Consider the following 20,325-nt stretch of genomic DNA (forward strand, 5'->3'; position numbering starts at 1 on the left):
GGGTTAATACCTGGATAAATATGTAGGGTTAATGATCGAATCCGAGAACGAAAATAGGAAACAGGTGAGATGCACCAATAGCAAATATAAGTAGGACGAAGAGCAGTAATAAACAGCACGATTCGTGCATTCAGCTCAATTAATATAAACAGATAATTAAATACAATTGCTCTACTCTATAGAATCATTAAACACGCGACCTCCAACTCCCACAAATACATACAGCAACCACCCCGTATTATTCAAACGGCAGCGGAAGGAAGCTCTCCGTATGAGCCCCATCCAATGGCCACGGCCAATCAGACAACAACTCCGGCGGCAGCTGGAACTGCATCATGTGCTCACCCATTGCTGTCGGTGGACCGACTGCCGGGATCGGGCCACTGCGAGGAATATATGTTGTGGGCGGGATAGGCATTTCGCGTTTAGCATCGATGGGGATTGCGTTATGTTGAGGGCGCATATGTGGCGCTGCGAGATTGAGTAACCGGGAGGTACGCATGTAGCCGTCGATTCTGTCTACCTGCGACCGGAGTCGTTGGCTGGCGCCGGCGGCGCGCTGGAGACCTGTTTCGAGGCGGCCGAGGAGGTCGGCCATTTCGAGTCTGTAGGGGGTTTATTGGTTTGGGTTGTTTGCTTGGCTTCAGATGGGTGAAAGACTTACAGTAATGTGCGGACGCGTTGGTAGGATGCCTCTGATAAACTTCCTTCCATTACAGAGCCGAGGATATAGCCGATTCCGCCAAGATGATGAAGCTGCGAGCGGTCAGTAAAATGGGGTTAGAAAAGTAATGATGATCGACATACCAAAGGGGAGCTGATAGCATTCAAATACTCTACGGGAACTTTGCTAAAGACACTGAGAAGTTCTCCAGCTACGTCACATTTGCGGTCTACACCAAGTTCTTCCGCTGACAGGAGCACCATCCGGAGGAGCTGCAGTGTGGCCTGTATGTTGGCAGACTGGAACCCGAACAGATCCTTGGACATGTCGCCTGTAATTGGTGGTGTTTCTTTAAACTGTGGCGGCAGCGCGGCGTACATGGACAGTACCCTATCCATGACTGCTGGTTCTGACATGGATGCCGGGGTGAACAAAGACCATACCTGTGAGGTTCCGTTGGCCGACGAGAAACGACGTCGATTACCATCAACGACGTATTCTAAGATTCGATACAGATCTGTGGTAAAGTTCCAGCCCCGAAGCCATGCTACGGGCTGCCGTGATACGACGGTCACATCGTCCGGGCCCGAGCCTGGAGACACGGGTGGCAGCCCGTAGCCGTGAGGTGTGATGAATTCATCGTCAATTTCACTTGGATATCGCACTAGAGAATGTGCTTCGCGGTATCGAATTACGCCTCCCCATACAATGGTGGAATAAATATCCAATGTATAGATAGACCAGAACTTCCTATCAGTTAGTGAAAAGCGTAACCATAGGATGAAGGACTGCATACCAGTCTTCGCCGCTCCTCTGTTTCGATAGGGCTCAAATCTTTTGGCCACAGCTTTTCATCATGAAGGCCCTCCATGCTGGTGAGAGTGTGGTACATGCCGGAATACTTTTGCATATTCTTGATCTGGCCGTTTTGAATGCTGGCAATTGCGAGGATAGCGCATGCACGCATATAGTTGATGCCTCTTGCCGTAGCAAGGTCACGGGGAATTGAATCCTTGGCCGCCGCATAAAATGCCTCGGATGGAGGTTCGGCGAGTTCATCGCGATGCCATCTATTAGTGAACAGGGCGCCGTCTCGCGCGCGCCCAGAAACCAAGGCGCAAACTGCCATTGTTGAGGCAAACAACCCCGGATTTCGGAGGTGCTCTTGGTTATGAACTCTCTCAATGAAAGATTGCTTGTGGAAAAGCGGGAAGCTAGAAATTTATCAGCCATGAAAAAGATCCCCAAGGGCAATGATAAGGTAGATTCGTACATTGGATACACAATCTCGAAGTATACTTGCACAAGATTTCGGATTTGACGATCACTAGCAATGGCAAATGCATTCCACGAGTTCCGCAATGCACTATCATCGTCATAGCTCTCCGTCGCCATGCCGCCAGCATTGAACGTAGACCATGGATCCCCAGTCAATGATGGGCGGTGGGCTGACTCGGGGTAATACGAGCTCCTAGACGCAGAGGAATTTGACATCCTCCCTGTAGCGTGCGAAGCAGGGGGCACAGGGAGGACATTGTCCGGAATAGGGGTTTTTACCACCGGCGTCTCTCGCATAGAAGCCCGGGTGCCAGCCTTGACGCCCCGGCGCTTTGCGGGGCGATCAAAGGTGCACGGGACGTCAAAGTCCGCACAATTTTGACATCTGCCTAGCGGGTCTTCGCTTCTGCCGCACTTAATGCTGCGTCTGTTGCAGAAGTCGCCTATAAATGCAACATGAGCTCAGAGCTTTCTCGTGTAGTCCGTGAGACAATTGCCGCCAAGCGCGAGTGGAGCATAAAATTGAACGTGGGGGGATCTTACAGGCTTTGGAGACGCGTTGGAGTTTTCGGGGTTTTTGCGACATTCAATTCATTAGTTCATTCCAACCTTAGAAACTGGGGTCTTAAACGCAAAGAAGCGGGAGACAATTCGTGGCCCCCCCGAGCTTCGAAAAAAACGGGGTTCGGGGTCTGCACAGAGACACGGGTCGCCGTTTGAAAAATCCTGGGGTAAAACTGTGCAGTATGGGGAAAATGCACGCAAAAAATGGCAAAATCAAGCAGCAACTTTTTCCGATGACATCGATGCGCAATTGAATCGCTGGAAATGAGTTGACTGAGAATAAAATGTCGACATTAAAGTTGCGAAAGCCACAGAAGATGACTCAGCAACGTGTCATTCCAACCTTGGGTGCTAAGTTGACGCTGGGACGATCGAATGTAGTGGAGATTTCGACGATCTTTCAATTTAGAAGATGAGAGTATATAAGATGTACTGTATACAATCTTCTAGATGAATTCTAATTTGCATGTGATAAATTTGAAAGCGCATATTCCACACTACGCATATAATGTTTGCCAAGGTGATAGATCCTTGACTATATATTTTTATATAAAAAGTTACGACCTAATCCACAGGGATCACTGCTATAGATAAGTGAGAAGGGCGTGAAAAGGAATCAAGAAAGATGTGAATACAATCTCTATATAATATACATTAAATGCGGGGTAACGACTTTTAGGACATGATCTTATACATGGATGTGTTGCGTCGAGGGTGGAACATGACCAACGCGCTCGATGGGTATGCCGTAGATAGCCGGTGCTTTAGGCAGTTGCAAGTTTGTTTGGGGAGGCTGCCAGCTCAGTCTTGCCACCAATGAGAGCCTCACTCCTACTAACTCCGTGTTCGGCGAGGACATCGCCGTGAAGCTTATATGCCTGTTCCATCTTCCAGTAGAATGGACTAGGGGTCGAAAAAAGAGCGTCAATCGACTCAAGAGAGCGATTGCGGGTTTCAGGGTAGACTGCGAAGAGACCATGTTAGATCTCACAACTGAACGCGAATTAAGAATAAGATCAAAGCATACATAGGTAGACGATAGGGATCCAGATGAGGTTAAGGCCAGCAAACAAAAAGTATGTACGACTCTAAAAGGCGATCAGCATCTCCAGTAAAGCAGAGAAGTAGAGGCAACTTACGGCCATGACATCAAACATGACGGGGTTGACCAAAGTAGTCATACCCACTCCAATGGCCCACCCTGTGATGCCAAATCCATTGCCTTGGGCTCGTAGATCACTGGGGAAGATTTCAGTGGGGACCAAGAAAGCAACCGTACCCCAGGTAGCAGCATAACTAGTCACTGTCACTTTAGTATATATAAAGACAGCGTTGCAATTTCATGCCAACATACCCCAAGTTAAACAAAAAGAGCATAGCCACAGCACCAGGCGCATATTGAGCTGCCTTCTCGGGGTTATGAAGCGAGCCTTCATAAACGGCCCCGGCCTATAACATTGTCAGGAGAGACCACCTCGACCCGCAAAAGAAAAACCCACAATAAGATTGACGGCAAACAAAACAGCTGCTCCGCCCATCAAACAAACCCGTCGGCCTAATCGGTCAATTATTTGAGCACTGATAATAGTACCTATAATTCCAATTGTGTTGATTCCTCCAGCAAGACCGTTTTGCTTCATATCATCATAACCTGCCTGCGCAAGCAGTGTCGGGGAATAGGCAGTAACAGCCTACAATCACTATTAGCACCCCGATGACCATTCAATGGAATGGTTATAAGTGACGTAACCCACAGTAATACCCGTCCAGGACGCCATAATTTGAAGCCAAACACACAACCAAGCCCGACGGCCAAGGTTCAGCCCTGGTTTTCCACCCCTTCCAAAGAAAATCTTTACAAACTCAACGGGTGAGCTGCGCTTGCTTCCCTTGGCAACAGTTATAATCTCAAGGTATTCTTCATCGATAGCATCCTGGGAGGCTCGGCCTTTGCGGATTCGGTTCAAAAGGTCTCGAGCTTCATCATTCCGCCCCACCGAGGCCAGATAGCGGGGGCTATCCGGCAACATTTTGATAAAAACAACAAGGAGGAGTGCCGGGAAACACTGGAAGGCAAGAAGGAAGCGCCATCGTACGTCCGAGTAACCGTTATCGACGAAAGCGAGGCCGAAGGAGATCCAGTATGCGACGGAGATTCCTAGATCTTGGAAATGAGAAATGTTAGCAATAACCCCCACCCCACCCACAAGTGGATATCGCGAATTTACGACTTACAATTGGCAATGAAAACATATCCCAAATAGCCACCCCGATGATTTGCGGAAGAGATTTCGGATACTAACACTGGGGTAATACCAGTCAAGGCTGCGACATCCAAGCAAAATTAGCGCCATAGCTCCTTCTAGCCCCTAAGCCAAACCAAGACTAGCAGGGGGTCCTTACCCCCGGTCCCAATCCCTGTAAGCACTCTGGCACACAACATGAAGTTCGAATCCTGCGCGGCCGCTTGCAGGGCGCCACCAACAAGCGCAAATAATGAACCAGCGAGTAGCCCGTTAATCCGACCAACTCGATCTGCAAGCCACCCGCCGGCAAAACAACCGAAGATCGCACCCAGGTAATAGATGCTAACAATGCCACCCTGGTGAGTGGTGTCGGTCACTGTCCCATCAGGCTTACCAATGCCAACCTCTGTCACATATTTCGGTGAGCTATTGACGCCACCCATCACACCCTGGTCATATCCCTCAAAGAAGATCGAGATCAGCGAGAATATCTGAATGGCAACATTCAGCTGACGCGGCGAAAGGCGCGTCCATAATGTAGTATAGCCCATTATGTATGAAAAGCTGCTTCTCTAGCTCGCAAGCGAAAAAGGAGCAATTTGAAGCAATTGTCAGACCCGCTCCCGGTATTTGATGAAAAGACGGCTAAGCTTGGTAAGGCCGGGGAGGAGCTGGTTCATGCGGGGGGGACCCATGTTCCACAGATCTCAACCTTGGAAGCGCGTGACCATTTAACATTTGCATGTAGCGTTTTGCCGGTCATCCCTTCTATTAGATCTATCAGATGGAGAATGCCGAACCGCATTTCCGGTCTCCACCATACATTAGCTCGGTATGGATTCCGACTGCTGAGGAGTTTGTTAAATAGTGTCTTAGTCCTCAGAGATGTTCATTTTTTTCTCCCGAGTTGTTTTCCTGATCTGCGGTTTGCTACAGAGTATTTAAAATTTAGAATCAAACATGACGTCCAACCCCGTTAATGGTATTAATGGCATTCCCAGCCATGCTTTAGACATCACAGTCTTGGGTTTAAATAGTGGAACCTCAATGGTTGGTGGCTGTCTGTTCACTTGAGAAACACATACTCATCTTCGGTTACAGGATGGCATTGATTGTGCCCTTTGTCAATTCCGCCAAGAGACACCCGAATCGCCTATGCACTTCGAACTACTTAAGGTAAGTGCCTACGAGTATGCTACACAAGATACGACATACTAACTAATAACGCAGTATGGCGAAATTCCACTTGAACCGGTGATCAAGAAGCGGGTGATGAACATGATCCTGCACAACAAGACCTCTCCTTCCGAGCTGTCTGAAGTAAACGTGATCCTAGGCGAGACCTTCGCTTCGGCCGTGCACCAGTTCTGTAAGGATCACAATGTGGATATCGAATCGATTGATGTCCTCGGATCACACGGCCAAACCATCTGGCTACTTTCCATGCCGGAGGCCGGCGAGACCCGCAGTGCTCTGACTATGGCCGAAGGCACATTCCTAGCCTCGCGCACGGGAATTACCTCCGTCACTGACTTCCGGGTAAGTGATCAGGCAGCCGGTCGTCAGGGAGCTCCTCTCATTGCCTTCTTCGATGCACTAGTGCTGCACCACCCGACGAAGCTACGTGCGTGCCAGAACATTGGCGGCATCGCAAACGTCTGCTTTATCCTCCCGGACAGTCATGGCGGTGTTGATGCGTGCTACGACTTCGACACTGGTCCAGGAAATGTGTTCATCGATGCCGTCGTGCGTCACTACACTAATGGCAAGCGCGAGTACGACCAGGATGGCGAGATGGGAGCCCGCGGTACCGTTGACCAAGCACTTGTGGATGACTTCCTAACACATCCCTATTTAGCATTGGAACCACCTAAGACCACGGGCCGTGAAGTTTTCCGTGACACTCTCGCCCATAATTTCATCGTCAAGGCCGAGGCCAAGGGCCTCAATCCTGACGATGTCGTCGCAACCATCACCCGTGTCACCGCCCAGGCTATCGTGGATCATTACCTTCGCTATGCTCCCAAAGACCTTGAGATTGCTGAAATATTTTTGTGCGGGGGTGGTGCCTACAACCCCAACATCGCCGCCTTTATCCAAGAAAACTACCCCAACACCCGCATTATGATGCTTGATGAGGCTGGTATCCCTGGCGGCGCGAAGGAGGCCATTACCTTTGCTTGGCAGGGTATGGAGGCTGTAGTTGGCCGATCTATCCCTGTTCCCACTCGTGTCGAGACTCGCCAAGAATATGTCCTCGGTAAGGTGTCTCCGGGCAAGAACTACCGCAAGGTCTTGCGTCAGGGTATGATGTTTGGCGCTGGTCGTGATCATCTCTCTCCAGTGAAAGAGTTGATTAACTACGTCGACGGCAAGCCTTTCGACAACAAATGGTAATTACGGCTTACGGATTTTCCTTTCTATCGAGCTCTTTGCATAACAGTTTTGGGATGCATTTACACACTATTTGGGTCTTTTGATTTTGGCGTAACTTTAGAATGAGAACATAAAGCTTGCAATATATATGGATTGACAAATGCAATATTGTTCCTCACTATATTCTCAGCATGTCAGTGAATTCCTGGAAAGCTGAAAATGAAGATAGACTCAACCGACAGAATTGATGTTGAAGCACATCATAGTGCATCCCAAGTATGCAAATCAACCAGACGATCCACCACCCCCTGCATGATAAACTTAGTAGCTCCGCACTGGTTTCGACACAGTAAATATCCATTCAGCCATTTTGCCATCACTAATGGCACGTGCTGAGCAAAGTCTAGAGCTGTCTATGTATGCCGGCAGTGGTTCGGACTGAGCTTTGACCGTGTCTATATGATCGTCCATAGCTGCAGTGGGCTCTGGAATCCCTTGCTTTTACTCCGCAGGGTGTGGGGGTGCTTTTCTCTCCGTATATCTTTTGCCTTTTCGGATCTAGATTGCAGGGCGAAGCTTTTCCTCATGCTTGGGGGTTTGTGCCCATGTTCATGGGTGATGGCGATCTTTTAGCCTGTCTTTCAGACAAGGTTAGTATCGATATAGGTGGATAACTGCCAATTATGTTGATGGAAGAAAATCAGGCTCGTACCTAGAAGGGAAAATATATATTATTAACAATAACTGCATGGCATGTACATGTATGTATATAGAAATGTTGACTATCAAACTCTACTGCGGAAGAATGAGAAAGACTAGTATGTACTAACGCGTTCTTCAACTGGCAATAGCAGGGATGCAGTGGCCGTGTTTCTAAAGCTGAAGTAGATATTTACCGAGTTGGCTTCAATGTTGAGTTATCATCAGGCATTAGTACTAATCTAAATAAGGGTATTGCAAATAAAATGGGCAATAGAAGAAAGTATGGTTATTGATGGCTGTTCAGTTGATTATATACTTATCTCTAAGTTGTATCCAATTGGGGAAATATGAGGTTAAAATCTCAAGACTTATCTTTGCATATCATACATGGATTTAACCGACAAAATGCTCTTATTACCGCAACTAATGAATTTCTTTTAGCTATAACGCCGAGAAGGAGGAATGACATCCTGAAAGACATTGCAGTGTTATCTGAAATATAACGTCCCTATCTTCTTGAGCTAAATAGATCAGACCATTGGAGACCTACGTTAATAACAGAGGCCGCGTAAGTGACCTCGGGACAATTCTTGTTACTACATCCCGTGTGGACAAAAGTACTAAACCGAATGATGCTGGGTAGTTTGTTGATTTAATTGATCCAAACCTGGTCCACACTTGCTATATACATCTACATATGTAGACGGTGCCATCAAGATAAGCCGTGCCTTACTTTTGCTGAAAGATATTGCATGCAAATATGTGCTGTTGCACCTGATATCCGACGAATCTATTTCAATTCCAACCGAAATATATTGGATTCTTCAAGTAAAGTACTTTATCTTATGATTTACCCCGCAGTTTGCATAGTGTAACGTTACAGCCCAGAGAAGCTTTGGGCTTTTCATGGCTTTAGCGTGTTTTGACGAGATATCGAATTATTCCGTAAATGTGGCTGAGAGGGCTTGAAGATCTACATACAAGGTCGTACTCGTTCACAGGCTAAGTCGATGTCCACCCAATCAATACCAGTGACGCCGGAGAATATTCACTAACTATCTCCACTCTAACTCGATATAATCTATTATATATTACGGTAGAGGCGCCAGGTGATGAGCGGGGGTGGTTGGCGAACAGCCAAGACTATCCCAACTTTGCCAAAACAACCCCTGGCAGTTCCAAGTGATCATCGCTCTGCACTCTCTGTTTGTTATCGCAAGCGCTACCACCTGGGAACACTACCATCTGAGAACATTACCACCTAGAGACACTTATCCCCTGTAGATCTTATCTTCTGGAATACCCGGCATATCCTTTTCGGGGTCCTAGCTGCATGTTCTAAACAGCTGTTTGGATACATCGAATATGGAGCTGCATACGACCTAAGAAATTAATCAAAAAAATCAAACCCCGATAGCCCCCTTCCAGGGGCTGCATTTAACAATCTCGCCATGATGTAACCGATCGTGGCATCCGTCACTTCCAATCTCGGAAGAATATCTCGAGACACGCCGTAAACCCCACTTTCCTTAGTATATAAACCACATGAACGCCCTTGAACACACCAGCTCTTCACAATGTTCAGTCTATCTAGCATCACCTGCCTTCGGGCTCTTCTTGTCGCCCTTGCGCTTGAGGCGGTCAACGCTGTGCCCATCGCCCACAAAGGTCGTGCCAATGGAGACCCAGTGGTGTTTCCCACTCCTCAACAGGTCACGTTCACCGGCGGATCTATCTCGCTCGCGGGTCAAGTAACCCTCGTGGCAGAGAATTTCACAGATGCTGCCACGATCTATGCGATCAGGGAGGTCGTAGCTGCCGCCGGTGGTAGTACTGTTCTCGCCACCAAGCCCAGTGACTCGGGCGTGCAAATTTACGTTGGCACCGAGGAGGGAGCTGGTATCGCTGTCACTGTTGCCAAGGCCCTTGCTGATACCACTGCCGAGGGCCTCGTGGCCGACGGCTATGTTCTTGCTTGTGGCCATTATGAGCAGCTGCCAACCATTGTACTCAATGGTGTAGACACCCGCGGCACTTTCTACGCTGCACAGACTCTTCTTCAACTTCTCGATGGCGCCAGTATCCCTGGTTTCAAGATGCACGACTGGCCGCTCATGCCTATCCGTGGCTCGATCGAGGGTTTCTATGGTATCCCCTGGTCTCACCAGGCACGTCTCGACCAGTTAGTTTTCTACGGAAACCACAAGATGAACACCTATATCTACACACCCAAAGATGATGCACTTCTCCGTGCCAGCTGGCGCACTCTTTACAGTGGCGACGAGCTTACTGACCTCAAGGAGCTTGTTGAGACTGCCAATGCCAACCATGTCGACTTTACCTATGCCCTTTCGCCCGGCTTAGATCTATGCTACTCGTCTGATGATGACTTCGCCGCTACTGTGGCCAAGTTTGACCAGCTGCGTGACCTTGGTGTTAGCAGCTTCTATGCCGCTCTCGATGATATCAATCTCGTGTTCCACTGTGATTCGGACACGGCAAAGTGGCCTCACACTGATAATGATACCTGGATTGCCGATGCCCAAGCTTTCTACCTGAACCGTATCCAGACCGAGTATATTGAGCCCAATAATCTCGAGAACCTCATGACCGTCCCGACCAACTATGCCGGCAGCGGATCCAACCCATACAAGACAGAATTCGGCACTAAGCTCAACAAGAATGTCCGCGTCCAGTGGACTGGCGAAGGAATTTTCAGCGACGATATCACAGTCGAGAGCGTCATGGCCGCCGACGCGAGCTACGTCACCGACAACCTGTTCATCTGGGACAACTTCCCAGTCAACGACGCCAACCGTGACCGCCTGTTCTTGAACCCTCTCACCAAGCGCGCCGCCGAACTGTACGAGCATCTTCTTGGCTTCACCTCAAACCCGATGATTCAATCGTACGCCTCTATGGTCTCGCTCGCCAACTATGGCGACTATACCTGGAATGGGCCCAAGTACGATGCTACCGCGTCTATGGATGCAAGTCTTTGGGAGCTATCGGGTACTGACACCACCGTCCACACTGCACTTGTTGCATTCGTCGATCTCAACCAGAACTGGCCATACCAAAGTCCCGAGGTTAACGCCCCCAAGCTTAGCGACGATATTACTGCTTTCTGGGCTGCTCGCAAGGCCGGCACCACTGACGGCACTAAGGCGTTGAAGGATCGCCTCGCACTCATCGTCACCATCCCTGATGTTCTCCCCGGCATGACTAACCAGGGCTTTGTCAAGGATGTGGCACCCTGGGCAACTCTTGCTGGACAGTGGGCCACCGCCTGCCAGCACTTGATTTCGATGCTCGAGGCTCTCGATGCCAAGGATCAAACTACAGCAGATGCCGAGCTCGCCTCTGCCAATGAATGGATTGCGAAGACCAAGGCTAAGACTGTCGATGACCGTACTGCCGCCGGCGAGGCCCTTCCCAAGTCGATCGTTCCGCTTACCGGTGATAAGGTGTTTGACTCGTTCGTCACTGATGCCACCGCTGTTTACAATGGTGAATAGATGGATAAGAATTTGGTAGTATAGGTTAGATAGACAGACATAATGTGCGCGTTTGTACAGACAATGCAAATATTGATTTTAAATTTTACTCTTAATTTTTATAAATCAGTGAATGGGATTGCTATTAAAACCATAGCTAAAATAGCAGTAAAATTGTGAAGAACTAATTAATGCCTAAGAATTAGTGTAGTCAACCAGGTTCAACACTACTATCGATCTGTGCACAGTTCCTGATTTGGGCATAAGAACAGTAGGTCCAAGGATCCGAGGATCAATGGTGTTCAGTCCAAATGCTGTTATCGAGGAACGAGGTAGAGAATTTAATAGATGCAGAGAAGTAGGATAAATCAAATTCGATAGAACAAACTAGGTACATGCAATGTATACACTCATCAAGTTCTGGTAGTCTGATCCCACAAACTGCCCACAGTAACACCATCCGCCCACTTCCCATCTGTCTCATCCTTCTGCACAACAAACCGAAGAGTCCGTTTCTCACCAGGAACCAAAGAGAACGAGTTATCCTCGAAATATCCCACCACACCAGCGGGGTAGTCAAGCCATGTGTACAGCGATACAGCACTCCGAGCCTCGACGGTGAAAGTGCCAGCTTTAGCATCATGGGACAGCTTGAGGTTCGGGTCTTTCAGTGCCAGGTCTTTAGGGAAGACGGGCGTGAACTGGTTTCGGTGTGTGAATGTAGTCAAGGTTTTGCTTTCGGCGTTCGGGAAACGGCCGTGAGCAGTGAGATCGATGACAAGGACGGCATCCTTAATATCATGTAGAGAGAGCTTTGCCACATTTGTTTCGTAGATATTAGTAGTATTAAGTGCTCCAACAGAGAAATGTTTGGTCAAGGGTGTACCCGCATTCCCTGGGATCGGCTTGCCAGAAATATCTGTCCAGGTAAGCTTCACAATTCCGCGGGCCGTCTCCCAGAGGTCCGATGTCACATAGATAGACAGATCGCCGGTGGTATAGTTCCAGAATGGTGAGACGATGACAGGCTTGAAGATATCACGCGCGACATAGTGAAGGACCTTCCAGCGACCGTCATACTCAATCCCAGCCCACGTCGGAGCCTGCCAGATATCTTCTAGTTGCCAGTACAGGGCTCCGAGCTGGCGTTCTGGCATTCCGCTTCCACGGCGATAGAACTGGATTTGGGACTTGTACATGTCTGCTTGGAAGAGCTGAGTGGCGTGGCACCAGGCACTGAAATGAGCGACGGAGTCTTGCTTGTTGGGGATCGGGTAGTATCTCTCCACTGCTATGGTCATTTCGGCCATTCCCAGAGATGAGTTCTTGTAGTTGTGCGTGTCTGGGCCGTTTGCTGGGTAGTGATGGTTTCGGAGCATGATGGTGCTGCTGTTGAAGTGGAGGTCTTCGTCATCTACGGCTTGCTGCCATGTTTGCAGACTCGGCATGCTGTGGTAGCCGAATTCGTTGGCGAAGCGATTGACTGGGTAGCCGGTGAAGTCGAATGCTACACCGCTGTTGTAGTTGTAGTAGTCGCTATCACCGTAGTAGTGTCCTTTTTCTTCTGTGCCGTTATCGTAGCGCTCAACCATCGGGACTGGAGCAGACAGATTAACGCTCAGGTAGCCGTTGTTATTGCTACTAGGCATGTATGAAATCGATCTTGAGTTCTCATAGACCAACGGGAGAATGAGAGAGATGAACAGATGTTCGTAATCGCCAACCAAGCGCGGGTAGGATGCAGGATCGTGTTGCCTAGCGAGTGATAGCTCCAAACTTTCAATCTCATTTCCACCCGCCCACAAAGCCAACGATGGATGATGATTGACCCGTCTTACATTATAGACAACTTCAGCAGCAACATTGTCAAGGAACGGTTGGTCCGTGGGATACAGGGCATCACTGAATTGGAACTCGCTCCACAACAATACTCCGCGTTCATCAGCAAGATCGTATATGAAACCCGGAAGATATGCGTTCGAAGACCAGACTCGGAGCATATTCTGATTTCCAGCAACAACTGCATCAAAGAGTCGCTGCATCTTGGCCTCGGTGACTCGTGGCCAGAATGCATCTGGTGGAATTAGGTTCGAGCCCTTGGCGTAGAACTCATGGCCATTCACCTCGAAATGCCAATTCGCACCAGGCGCGATACCCTGAGCCAGCTGCTCATCGGTGATGTTGGATCGGTTGAGGAAAATAGTACGGAAGCCAGTGCGTTTGGTTACGCTGGCGAGGAGGTCCTTGTCTTCGTTCTGTATTGTGACTGTGACATTGTACAGACTTTGCTTGCCCATGCCCAAGGGCCACCAGAGGTTGGGTGCATCTGCATCAACTGTGATGGTACCGGAGATGATTTGTCCAGATACAACAACATGGTCGAGCGATCCAGACTTCAATACTTTGCCTGACTCGAACTCCTTGATCTCGATAAACATAGACGGGTGTCTAGGTAGAGAGCCGAGATAGTCAACGCTTGCATTCACAACCCAGGGCTGACTCTGATCGGGGGCAAGGTGATTGATCTGGTTCTTTCGGTAAATGTCAAAGCCTGTGTTTAGAACATATACATCTTCCTCGCCTTCTGACTGCACCAGGTAAACATTCTGCCATGGCCCAGCGGGCGAGAACGCTGGACCCCAATCCCACCCAAAGTCAGACTGTTCTTTGCGAATAAACCAGCGGTTGGGGAATTCAAAAGTTCCTTGAACACCGGTAGGCCATTCTAGAGACATTGTCAGACATAGTGTCTTATCCCTTTGTTGGACACTTACTTTGTGATTTCGGATCAGCAGCGATTTCATTTGCGATCTTCGTGGCACTTCCAAACTCAAGAGAGACGGTTGGAGAGCCTTTGCAGTTTTTCAGCGCATTGGAAATGTCAAAAGTGTACTGCCGGAACTGATTTTCTGTAGTTCCTATAAACTGACCGCAGAATTCGATTGTTGTGAAGGTGTCAAGTCCATTAAAGACAAGCCAGGAGGACTTGGAGGTGCTCAGCCTGTGGAGTGTTAGCCGAAATCCTAATTAACAGTGAAGCTCACTAACAGGCCATCGATTGGTTTACTTATATAGGTCCAATTGCTCTCTGCGACCCAACGCAAGTTGAAGTCATTCAAACCATAATAGCTTCGATGTGATTCGATTTAGTATACAGAAACTATAGGAAGATGAACGCTCAACTAACGGTTCATCTGTTTTTGTTAGGTCGGTCAACACTTTGGAGTAGGAAAAACTCACCGATAACATTCGCAGCCAGAAGGTCCAAATGCACCTGTGAGGGGACATTGCCGGGGACGCTAATATTCAGCGCATTACTTCTGACGGTCCATCCATCACCACTCAGATCCAAAACATTTTGTCCAAAGGTCGTCGGCAGCACCGACGAAAGCACCGCCAGCACAAGCTGATTCCAAAGATACATAGAGCCAAAAGAAAAGTATGCCGAGATGCTTCTGCAAGATCGAGGGGCTTAGTGTATTAAGTACGCCTAATTTATCGTTTAATCCCCTGGCATACACAAAAGTACTATGATAACTTACGATGTTCATTTCGGTAAGTAGAGTGATGCGACACAACCTGGGGCATTGTAGTATGAGCTCTTGAAGTGGGGTATCTCGGCAAATACCCCCCTCGCGTGGGGAAAAGCAACGGTAGCAGCGCTAATGTACTAACTACGGTGATCCCGGGGGATAATGTCGCGAATTCCGATTCTAGACTTGAATACTAATGCAGGATGTAGCTGTGATCTGCAGTATTAGTGGAGTTATACGAAGGTTGGGAGGATATACGGGAGGCTTAAGCTTACTTTCTTAGCGCGCGCCCCTGAGGGTGTGGCGGATTGATAACATCGGAATCCAACCTTACCTATATTCTTCTCTCTTATTAAAGGAATACCTAGGTAGTATATGTGTATTACTATGTAAATAGTATATTTTTAGCAGATGCGATCAATGGAATGAGCCCCTAGATTCCAAGCTGCAATGAAGACATAGCATTCCATCTTGGATTTTGTCTAATTGAGAACATGGCTAATGCAGTGATATATACATGCTCTATACATGCTGTTTTATATCTGTACAAATGTCTGCGGTTGACCCGCTAGGTCAGATGCTTGCGCATCGTCGATACATCACTCTGTGAAAACCCAAGTCTATCAATAAGATAACCCTCAACGCCGTTTTGATACTTGTTCTCAAATGATACTAGGAATGCTGCCATGGAATCGGCTCGAACACCGCACAGCTCGAGCATACCTAGCGCCTCGGGGCTCAACATGCTGAGGTCGAGTCCATCAGATCCCAAGTTCACCGCGAATGCCTCCATGAGGTTCTCCCGGGCGCTTTCCAATGTGACTCGAGTAATAATGTAATCGTCGATAATCTCATCATGAGGTCGATTGATGAGGAGGAGGATGAGAGCGGCTATGACACCTGTGCGATCTTTACCGGCTGTGGATGGGGATTTATGATTAGCATTCATCGATTATGAAAGAGGGGGTTCGCGCACGAGTACGCGAAAAAAATAATAAACATGATAGTGAGTTAATACACGTGGAACATACCTGAGCAATGGACGACGAACGGGTCGTCTGGGTGATCTCTGATATGCTTAAATATCTTGGTGAAACATGGGGCAGCCGCTTCGAGGATTCCGAAGTACATCTTCACGAACCCTGAGGCGCCCTTGTCTTCGCCTGCGAAATCGCGGAGGTTCAATGTGGCCGGTCGCGCTCCATATGGTGACCAAATTGTCTCGACTCCTGTGATAGAAGGTGGAGGGGCTTTTTGTCGCTCGCCTTCATTCCGGAGGTCGAAGATTGTGGTGATTCCCAATTCGGTTGCGATGATGGATTTCCCGGAACCGAAGATGCCTGACAAGTTTCCTGACCGATACACAAATCTTGGGCGTAATTTGTTGCCATCATGGCTGAGATCCCTGAAGTTGAAAACACCTGGTATAGAGATAAATGGCGGCAGCGATAAGATCTTGGTTACGAGTGCCGGGGGGATGGGAGCTCTGATATCGGTATTTAATACCTCGCGAATTTGGTCTGTTTCGAACATGATTTGATTTGGGCATAGGATTGAAGACCGGAATCAAAATTTATGATCTGAAGACAGGCCTTTTCAACTATGTCATCGCGTCCTTGGAAATAGTGGAGACAGGCACCATGTCATCATATCCTATGACGAAGGTATCCAGATTCATTTTCCAGGAACACTTTCTTTTCACAGCATAGAACAATCGCTTATGTGGCCCTGTGTCTCTGTTCGGTGGCCTTTTGAGTGTTCCTTTAGACATTCTTTGTAGTCAGTTCCCCCTGGGTAGTGTTATTAGCCACAGAATAAACTACTCCCCTTTATAACGCATTTTATACCGACCATATATAGTCAGACAAGTCATAGAAAGTGAGACAATGAGACCATATTAGCAAAGAACAAATATAACAGCAAATGGTATTTATATCGCTCTTTGTGTAGCCTCTTTGTGTAGCTTCAACTTTCCACCAATAAACTCCATCTCCATCTTCCAGGTTCTTAAATCAAACTTGTCCATCTAACCATGGCATCCCAAAGCATGTACACCAGAGTTGCAGACTTGGATCCGGATAACCACTGGTTCGTCAGTGTAGCAGTCTGCCGGTACCAAGCAAACGAGCAGTTCACCGTGCTAGCTCTGAAGATTGCTCTCAGAGAGGCCATGGATGAGTGGTGGAGCCTTCCGACAGGCCCAGTCCTAGACACTGATGTAACTATTGCCGATGCTGTGAGGCGCATAGTCCGTGAGAAGACTGGTCTTGGACTCCAGGTTCATCACAACATCCAGCAGATAGAATCATCGTGGTGGAGTTTTCAAAACCGGACCCACGGGCAACTCAACTTTATGATCTACGATACATCTGCCGAACCAGTCACAATCCATTCCAACGAGTTCTTGGGGTATGAATGGGCGGGAGAAGAACGTTTTACATCCGTCAACATTCCCCTCAAAATCAGCGATTTGGTACAAACGGCATTTGCATTGCACTCCTTTGGAGTCGTTTGAGGTGTGATGTTCGAAGACTCATCCTAGAGAAGGAATAATAATACAATCAAATCATCAAATCAATTGAGATATTCAGTAAATACGTAGGACTTATGCTCTCCAGGGCTTCCCCGCATCAACCGGATATTCGGTTGGCCGCGGAGTAAGGGGATGACCTTAAAATGCCGATGCCAACCGCCCTCCATATTCCCCAGATTTAATATTCAAAGACAATCTCTCACCTTTCTCCCGTTGGAACGAATTAAAACTACAATGTTAATAACAAGAGAGACCAAAATGTCTCTAAAGATCCTTGCTCGAAATGGCGTTCGCAGCCAGCACATAAGCACAGCGCGTATCATCCCCGCACGGAGGTGGAGTAGCTCCATCTCGCAGCAACCGGGGTCTGACAGGTGATCGCATCGAAACAATGTTTTTTTCTTTTTTGGGAGACGAACGCTGACAATATGTTAATTTGTTTAGTGTTCGATTTCCTGGGGCTGTAAATAGCAAATTCACCTCAAAGATGGCCTTCCTCAAAGCCTCTGATCTGCCCGCTATCCCCACCTACCGAGTGATGGACTCAGACGGTCATCAGGTTGATAAGGCAAGACCAGCACCTGATGTTACAAATGAGGAGGCCTTGACATGGTACAAAAATATGCTGTCTGGTTGGTCATCCCACGCTTGATGCGGATATCAAGTACCTGACTTTTGGCAGTAAGCATTATGGACGTGGTCATGTTTGAGGCACAACGACAGGGTCGCCTAAGCTTCTACATGGTAGGTTCAATTTTTCAAAGATCACGAAGAATAATATGGCTTATCTGGCGGGTTACAAATAGGTTTCCGCCGGCGAAGAAGGCATCACAGTTGGATCCGCTGCGGCGTTGACACCAGATGATGTAGTCTTTGCACAATACCGCGAAGCCGGTGTATTCCAGCAGCGTGGATTCACACTGAAGAACTTCATGAGCCAGCTCTTCGCCAATGACAATGATGCAGGCCGTGGCCGAAATATGCCAGTCCACTATGGACAAAACTATCCTCGCATGGTCAGTACCACCGCTCTTGAGTACAACAATGTACTTTTCCTAACCTCACCCACACCAACAGCACACAATTTCATCTCCATTAGCCACACAAATCCCCCAAGCTGCTGGCGCAGCTTACGCACTGAAACTCCAAGATCTACAAAACCCAAACCGGGACCCCCGCATTGTGGCCTGCTATTTCGGCGAAGGAGCCGCGAGTGAAGGCGATTTTCACGCCGCTTTAAACATTGCCGCAACGCGATCTTGTCCAGTTGTCTTCATATGCCGAAACAACGGCTACGCGATCTCAACGCCAACGCTAGAACAGTATCGGGGTGATGGAATCGCCAGCCGCGGCGTGGGGTATGGTATCGACACGATCCGCGTAGATGGCAACGACATATTCGCCGTTAACGAAGCAATGAAAGAGGCGCGCCGACTTGCCCTAAGTGAGGGCGGACGGCCTGTGCTCATCGAAGCAATGAGCTACCGTGTCTCGCATCACAGTACCAGCGACGACAGCTTTGCGTACCGTGCCCGTGTCGAGGTCGAGGACTGGAAACGCCGTGACAATCCTATTATTCGACTGCGGAAGTGGCTTGAGAATCAGGGGATTTGGAGTGAGGATCAGGATAAGCAGACGCGGGATGAGATGCGGAAGGCCGTGCTGAAGGAGTTTGCTGCGGCGGAGACGGAGAAAAAGCCCTCGCTTAGGGATGCCTTCTCGGACGTTTATGAGGAGATTACAGAGGAGCAGAGAGAGCAGATGGCGGAGCTCAAGCGCATCTTGGAAACTTATCCTGATGAGTATGATCTGCGGCCGTATAAGGATGGGATCAAGGGTTTGGATTGAGGATGCTTGTCTCTGTAAAATTTACATGCGACCCTTGAGGCGTTAGAGTGTCATAATACAAGAAGCATATTGATGTAGATTCCAAGGATACATTGTCATGAATATCCCGCCTGTCTTTGCCGCAGTTTTTATTCAGCCAAGAATAAAATATACAAGCCCACCACATGTGGTCATAACATAAGAGTACATGAAAATCTAAGCCATGGTATATTTTCAGTTCTAATATCGGCCGCGGCCCCTACGCCTAGCACTTCGACTTTGCTCAACAGCAACAGCAACCTTAGGGACAGTAGCGAGACTCATATAATCACCATCCGGAGCCAAATAAATAGCACCGAGGCCCATATCCTTCGCCAAATTCACAACATCATCAATGCTTGCATCCTCGGGCGTCTGATTCAAGATAACGGCATTCTTCCCATAGTGATCAGGCGTCGAGAAGTGCTCATTAGGAGCTAAAGCCACCCAATTAGCATAAGTGTTCTCATACTCGACAATGAAGTCCGCCGCCTCGAACCACTTGGCAACATCAGCTTTGAGCTTTACGCCAGGGTTGAAGACGACAGTGTTCAAACTGCTGCTCTTAGATTTCCTCGACAGATTCTGGAAATAGGCGAGCTTGCTCGTGTCTTCGCCGTTCGAAGCCTCGTCGAAGAAAATGCCCGAGAGACGGATATTCTTCCCTGTATAAGTGGCCCAGTTGGCGTAGGTGGTGATGTCCTTTTCGACTTCGGAGCTGGCTCGTGTGCCTTGTTCTGTGTGCGTGTAGCCCAGTACTTTGGCGTTAGAATAGCTGTTTAGCTTCGCAACGGCGGTGATAAAGACGTCTTCGGGATATTCTGTGTCGCCGGGACCTGTAGATGGGTTGACAATCAGGTAGAATGGGATTGACGGGTGGGCTGCGATTAAGTCGTAGATTGTGTTCCATGCGTCTGTACCGGGCCAGGAGTATAGCGGTACTAGTAGGCCGGTTGATATGACAGTTGAGGCTAGGGTAAGAATGGTAACTATGAGAGAAAATAAATGAAACATCATTATATATGTTGGATTGAAGGTGGATAATTAAATGAATGTAACACCCACG

At 48.3% G+C, this 20,325-nt stretch overlaps 9 protein-coding genes across 9 annotated transcripts; 4 read left to right on the plus strand and 5 right to left on the minus strand.

Annotated features, from left to right (window-relative positions):
* Nucleotides 1-238: 238 nt before the first annotated feature.
* On the minus strand, nucleotides 239-2,528 carry N7479_006589 (putative C6 transcription factor; the record flags this gene model as incomplete). Its single annotated transcript, XM_057254283.1, has 6 exons — nucleotides 239-605; nucleotides 665-756; nucleotides 808-1,410; nucleotides 1,461-1,878; nucleotides 1,938-2,385; nucleotides 2,486-2,528. The coding sequence occupies 6 exons, from the start codon at nucleotides 2,526-2,528 to the stop codon at nucleotides 239-241; spliced, it is 1,971 nt and encodes a 656-aa protein (XP_057108145.1).
* Nucleotides 2,529-3,270: 742 nt separating this feature from the next.
* On the minus strand, nucleotides 3,271-5,303 carry N7479_006590 (putative MFS sugar transporter; the record flags this gene model as incomplete). Its single annotated transcript, XM_057254284.1, has 8 exons — nucleotides 3,271-3,470; nucleotides 3,534-3,594; nucleotides 3,646-3,802; nucleotides 3,861-3,955; nucleotides 4,006-4,197; nucleotides 4,261-4,670; nucleotides 4,742-4,831; nucleotides 4,910-5,303. 8 exons carry the CDS (start codon nucleotides 5,301-5,303, stop codon nucleotides 3,271-3,273), a joined length of 1,599 nt encoding a protein of 532 aa, XP_057108146.1.
* A 409-nt stretch (nucleotides 5,304-5,712) lies between these two features.
* N7479_006591 (UPF0075 domain protein) lies at nucleotides 5,713-7,149 on the plus strand (the record flags this gene model as incomplete). Its single annotated transcript, XM_057254285.1, has 3 exons — nucleotides 5,713-5,802; nucleotides 5,854-5,928; nucleotides 5,983-7,149. The coding sequence occupies 3 exons, from the start codon at nucleotides 5,713-5,715 to the stop codon at nucleotides 7,147-7,149; spliced, it is 1,332 nt and encodes a 443-aa protein (XP_057108147.1).
* A 2,258-nt stretch (nucleotides 7,150-9,407) lies between these two features.
* N7479_006592 (beta-N-acetylhexosaminidase family protein) lies at nucleotides 9,408-11,348 on the plus strand (the record flags this gene model as incomplete). Its single annotated transcript, XM_057254286.1, has 1 exon — nucleotides 9,408-11,348. One exon carries the CDS (start codon nucleotides 9,408-9,410, stop codon nucleotides 11,346-11,348), a length of 1,941 nt encoding a protein of 646 aa, XP_057108148.1.
* A 392-nt stretch (nucleotides 11,349-11,740) lies between these two features.
* Nucleotides 11,741-14,751, minus strand: N7479_006593 (uncharacterized protein; the record flags this gene model as incomplete). The annotated part of the gene is made up of 4 exons (XM_057254287.1): nucleotides 11,741-14,052; nucleotides 14,102-14,328; nucleotides 14,376-14,456; nucleotides 14,564-14,751. 4 exons carry the CDS (start codon nucleotides 14,749-14,751, stop codon nucleotides 11,741-11,743), a joined length of 2,808 nt encoding a protein of 935 aa, XP_057108149.1.
* Nucleotides 14,752-15,428: 677 nt separating this feature from the next.
* N7479_006594 (tyrosine-protein phosphatase) lies at nucleotides 15,429-16,393 on the minus strand (the record flags this gene model as incomplete). The annotated part of the gene is made up of 2 exons (XM_057254288.1): nucleotides 15,429-15,778; nucleotides 15,892-16,393. The coding sequence occupies 2 exons, from the start codon at nucleotides 16,391-16,393 to the stop codon at nucleotides 15,429-15,431; spliced, it is 852 nt and encodes a 283-aa protein (XP_057108150.1).
* A 499-nt stretch (nucleotides 16,394-16,892) lies between these two features.
* On the plus strand, nucleotides 16,893-17,375 carry N7479_006595 (NUDIX hydrolase; the record flags this gene model as incomplete). Its single annotated transcript, XM_057254289.1, has 1 exon — nucleotides 16,893-17,375. One exon carries the CDS (start codon nucleotides 16,893-16,895, stop codon nucleotides 17,373-17,375), a length of 483 nt encoding a protein of 160 aa, XP_057108151.1.
* Nucleotides 17,376-17,880: 505 nt separating this feature from the next.
* On the plus strand, nucleotides 17,881-19,241 carry N7479_006596 (thiamine pyrophosphate-dependent dehydrogenase E1 component subunit alpha; the record flags this gene model as incomplete). The annotated part of the gene is made up of 4 exons (XM_057254290.1): nucleotides 17,881-18,025; nucleotides 18,076-18,137; nucleotides 18,200-18,409; nucleotides 18,471-19,241. The coding sequence occupies 4 exons, from the start codon at nucleotides 17,881-17,883 to the stop codon at nucleotides 19,239-19,241; spliced, it is 1,188 nt and encodes a 395-aa protein (XP_057108152.1).
* A 219-nt stretch (nucleotides 19,242-19,460) lies between these two features.
* Nucleotides 19,461-20,273, minus strand: N7479_006597 (spherulation-specific family 4 protein; the record flags this gene model as incomplete). Its single annotated transcript, XM_057254291.1, has 1 exon — nucleotides 19,461-20,273. One exon carries the CDS (start codon nucleotides 20,271-20,273, stop codon nucleotides 19,461-19,463), a length of 813 nt encoding a protein of 270 aa, XP_057108153.1.
* Nucleotides 20,274-20,325: the final 52 nt, after the last annotated feature.

The sequence above is a fragment of the Penicillium vulpinum genome (assembly GCF_028829585.1).
Source record: "Penicillium vulpinum strain IBT 29486 chromosome Unknown utg000003l_segment0_segment0, whole genome shotgun sequence".
NCBI classification, from domain to species: Eukaryota; Fungi; Ascomycota; class Eurotiomycetes; order Eurotiales; family Aspergillaceae; genus Penicillium; species Penicillium vulpinum.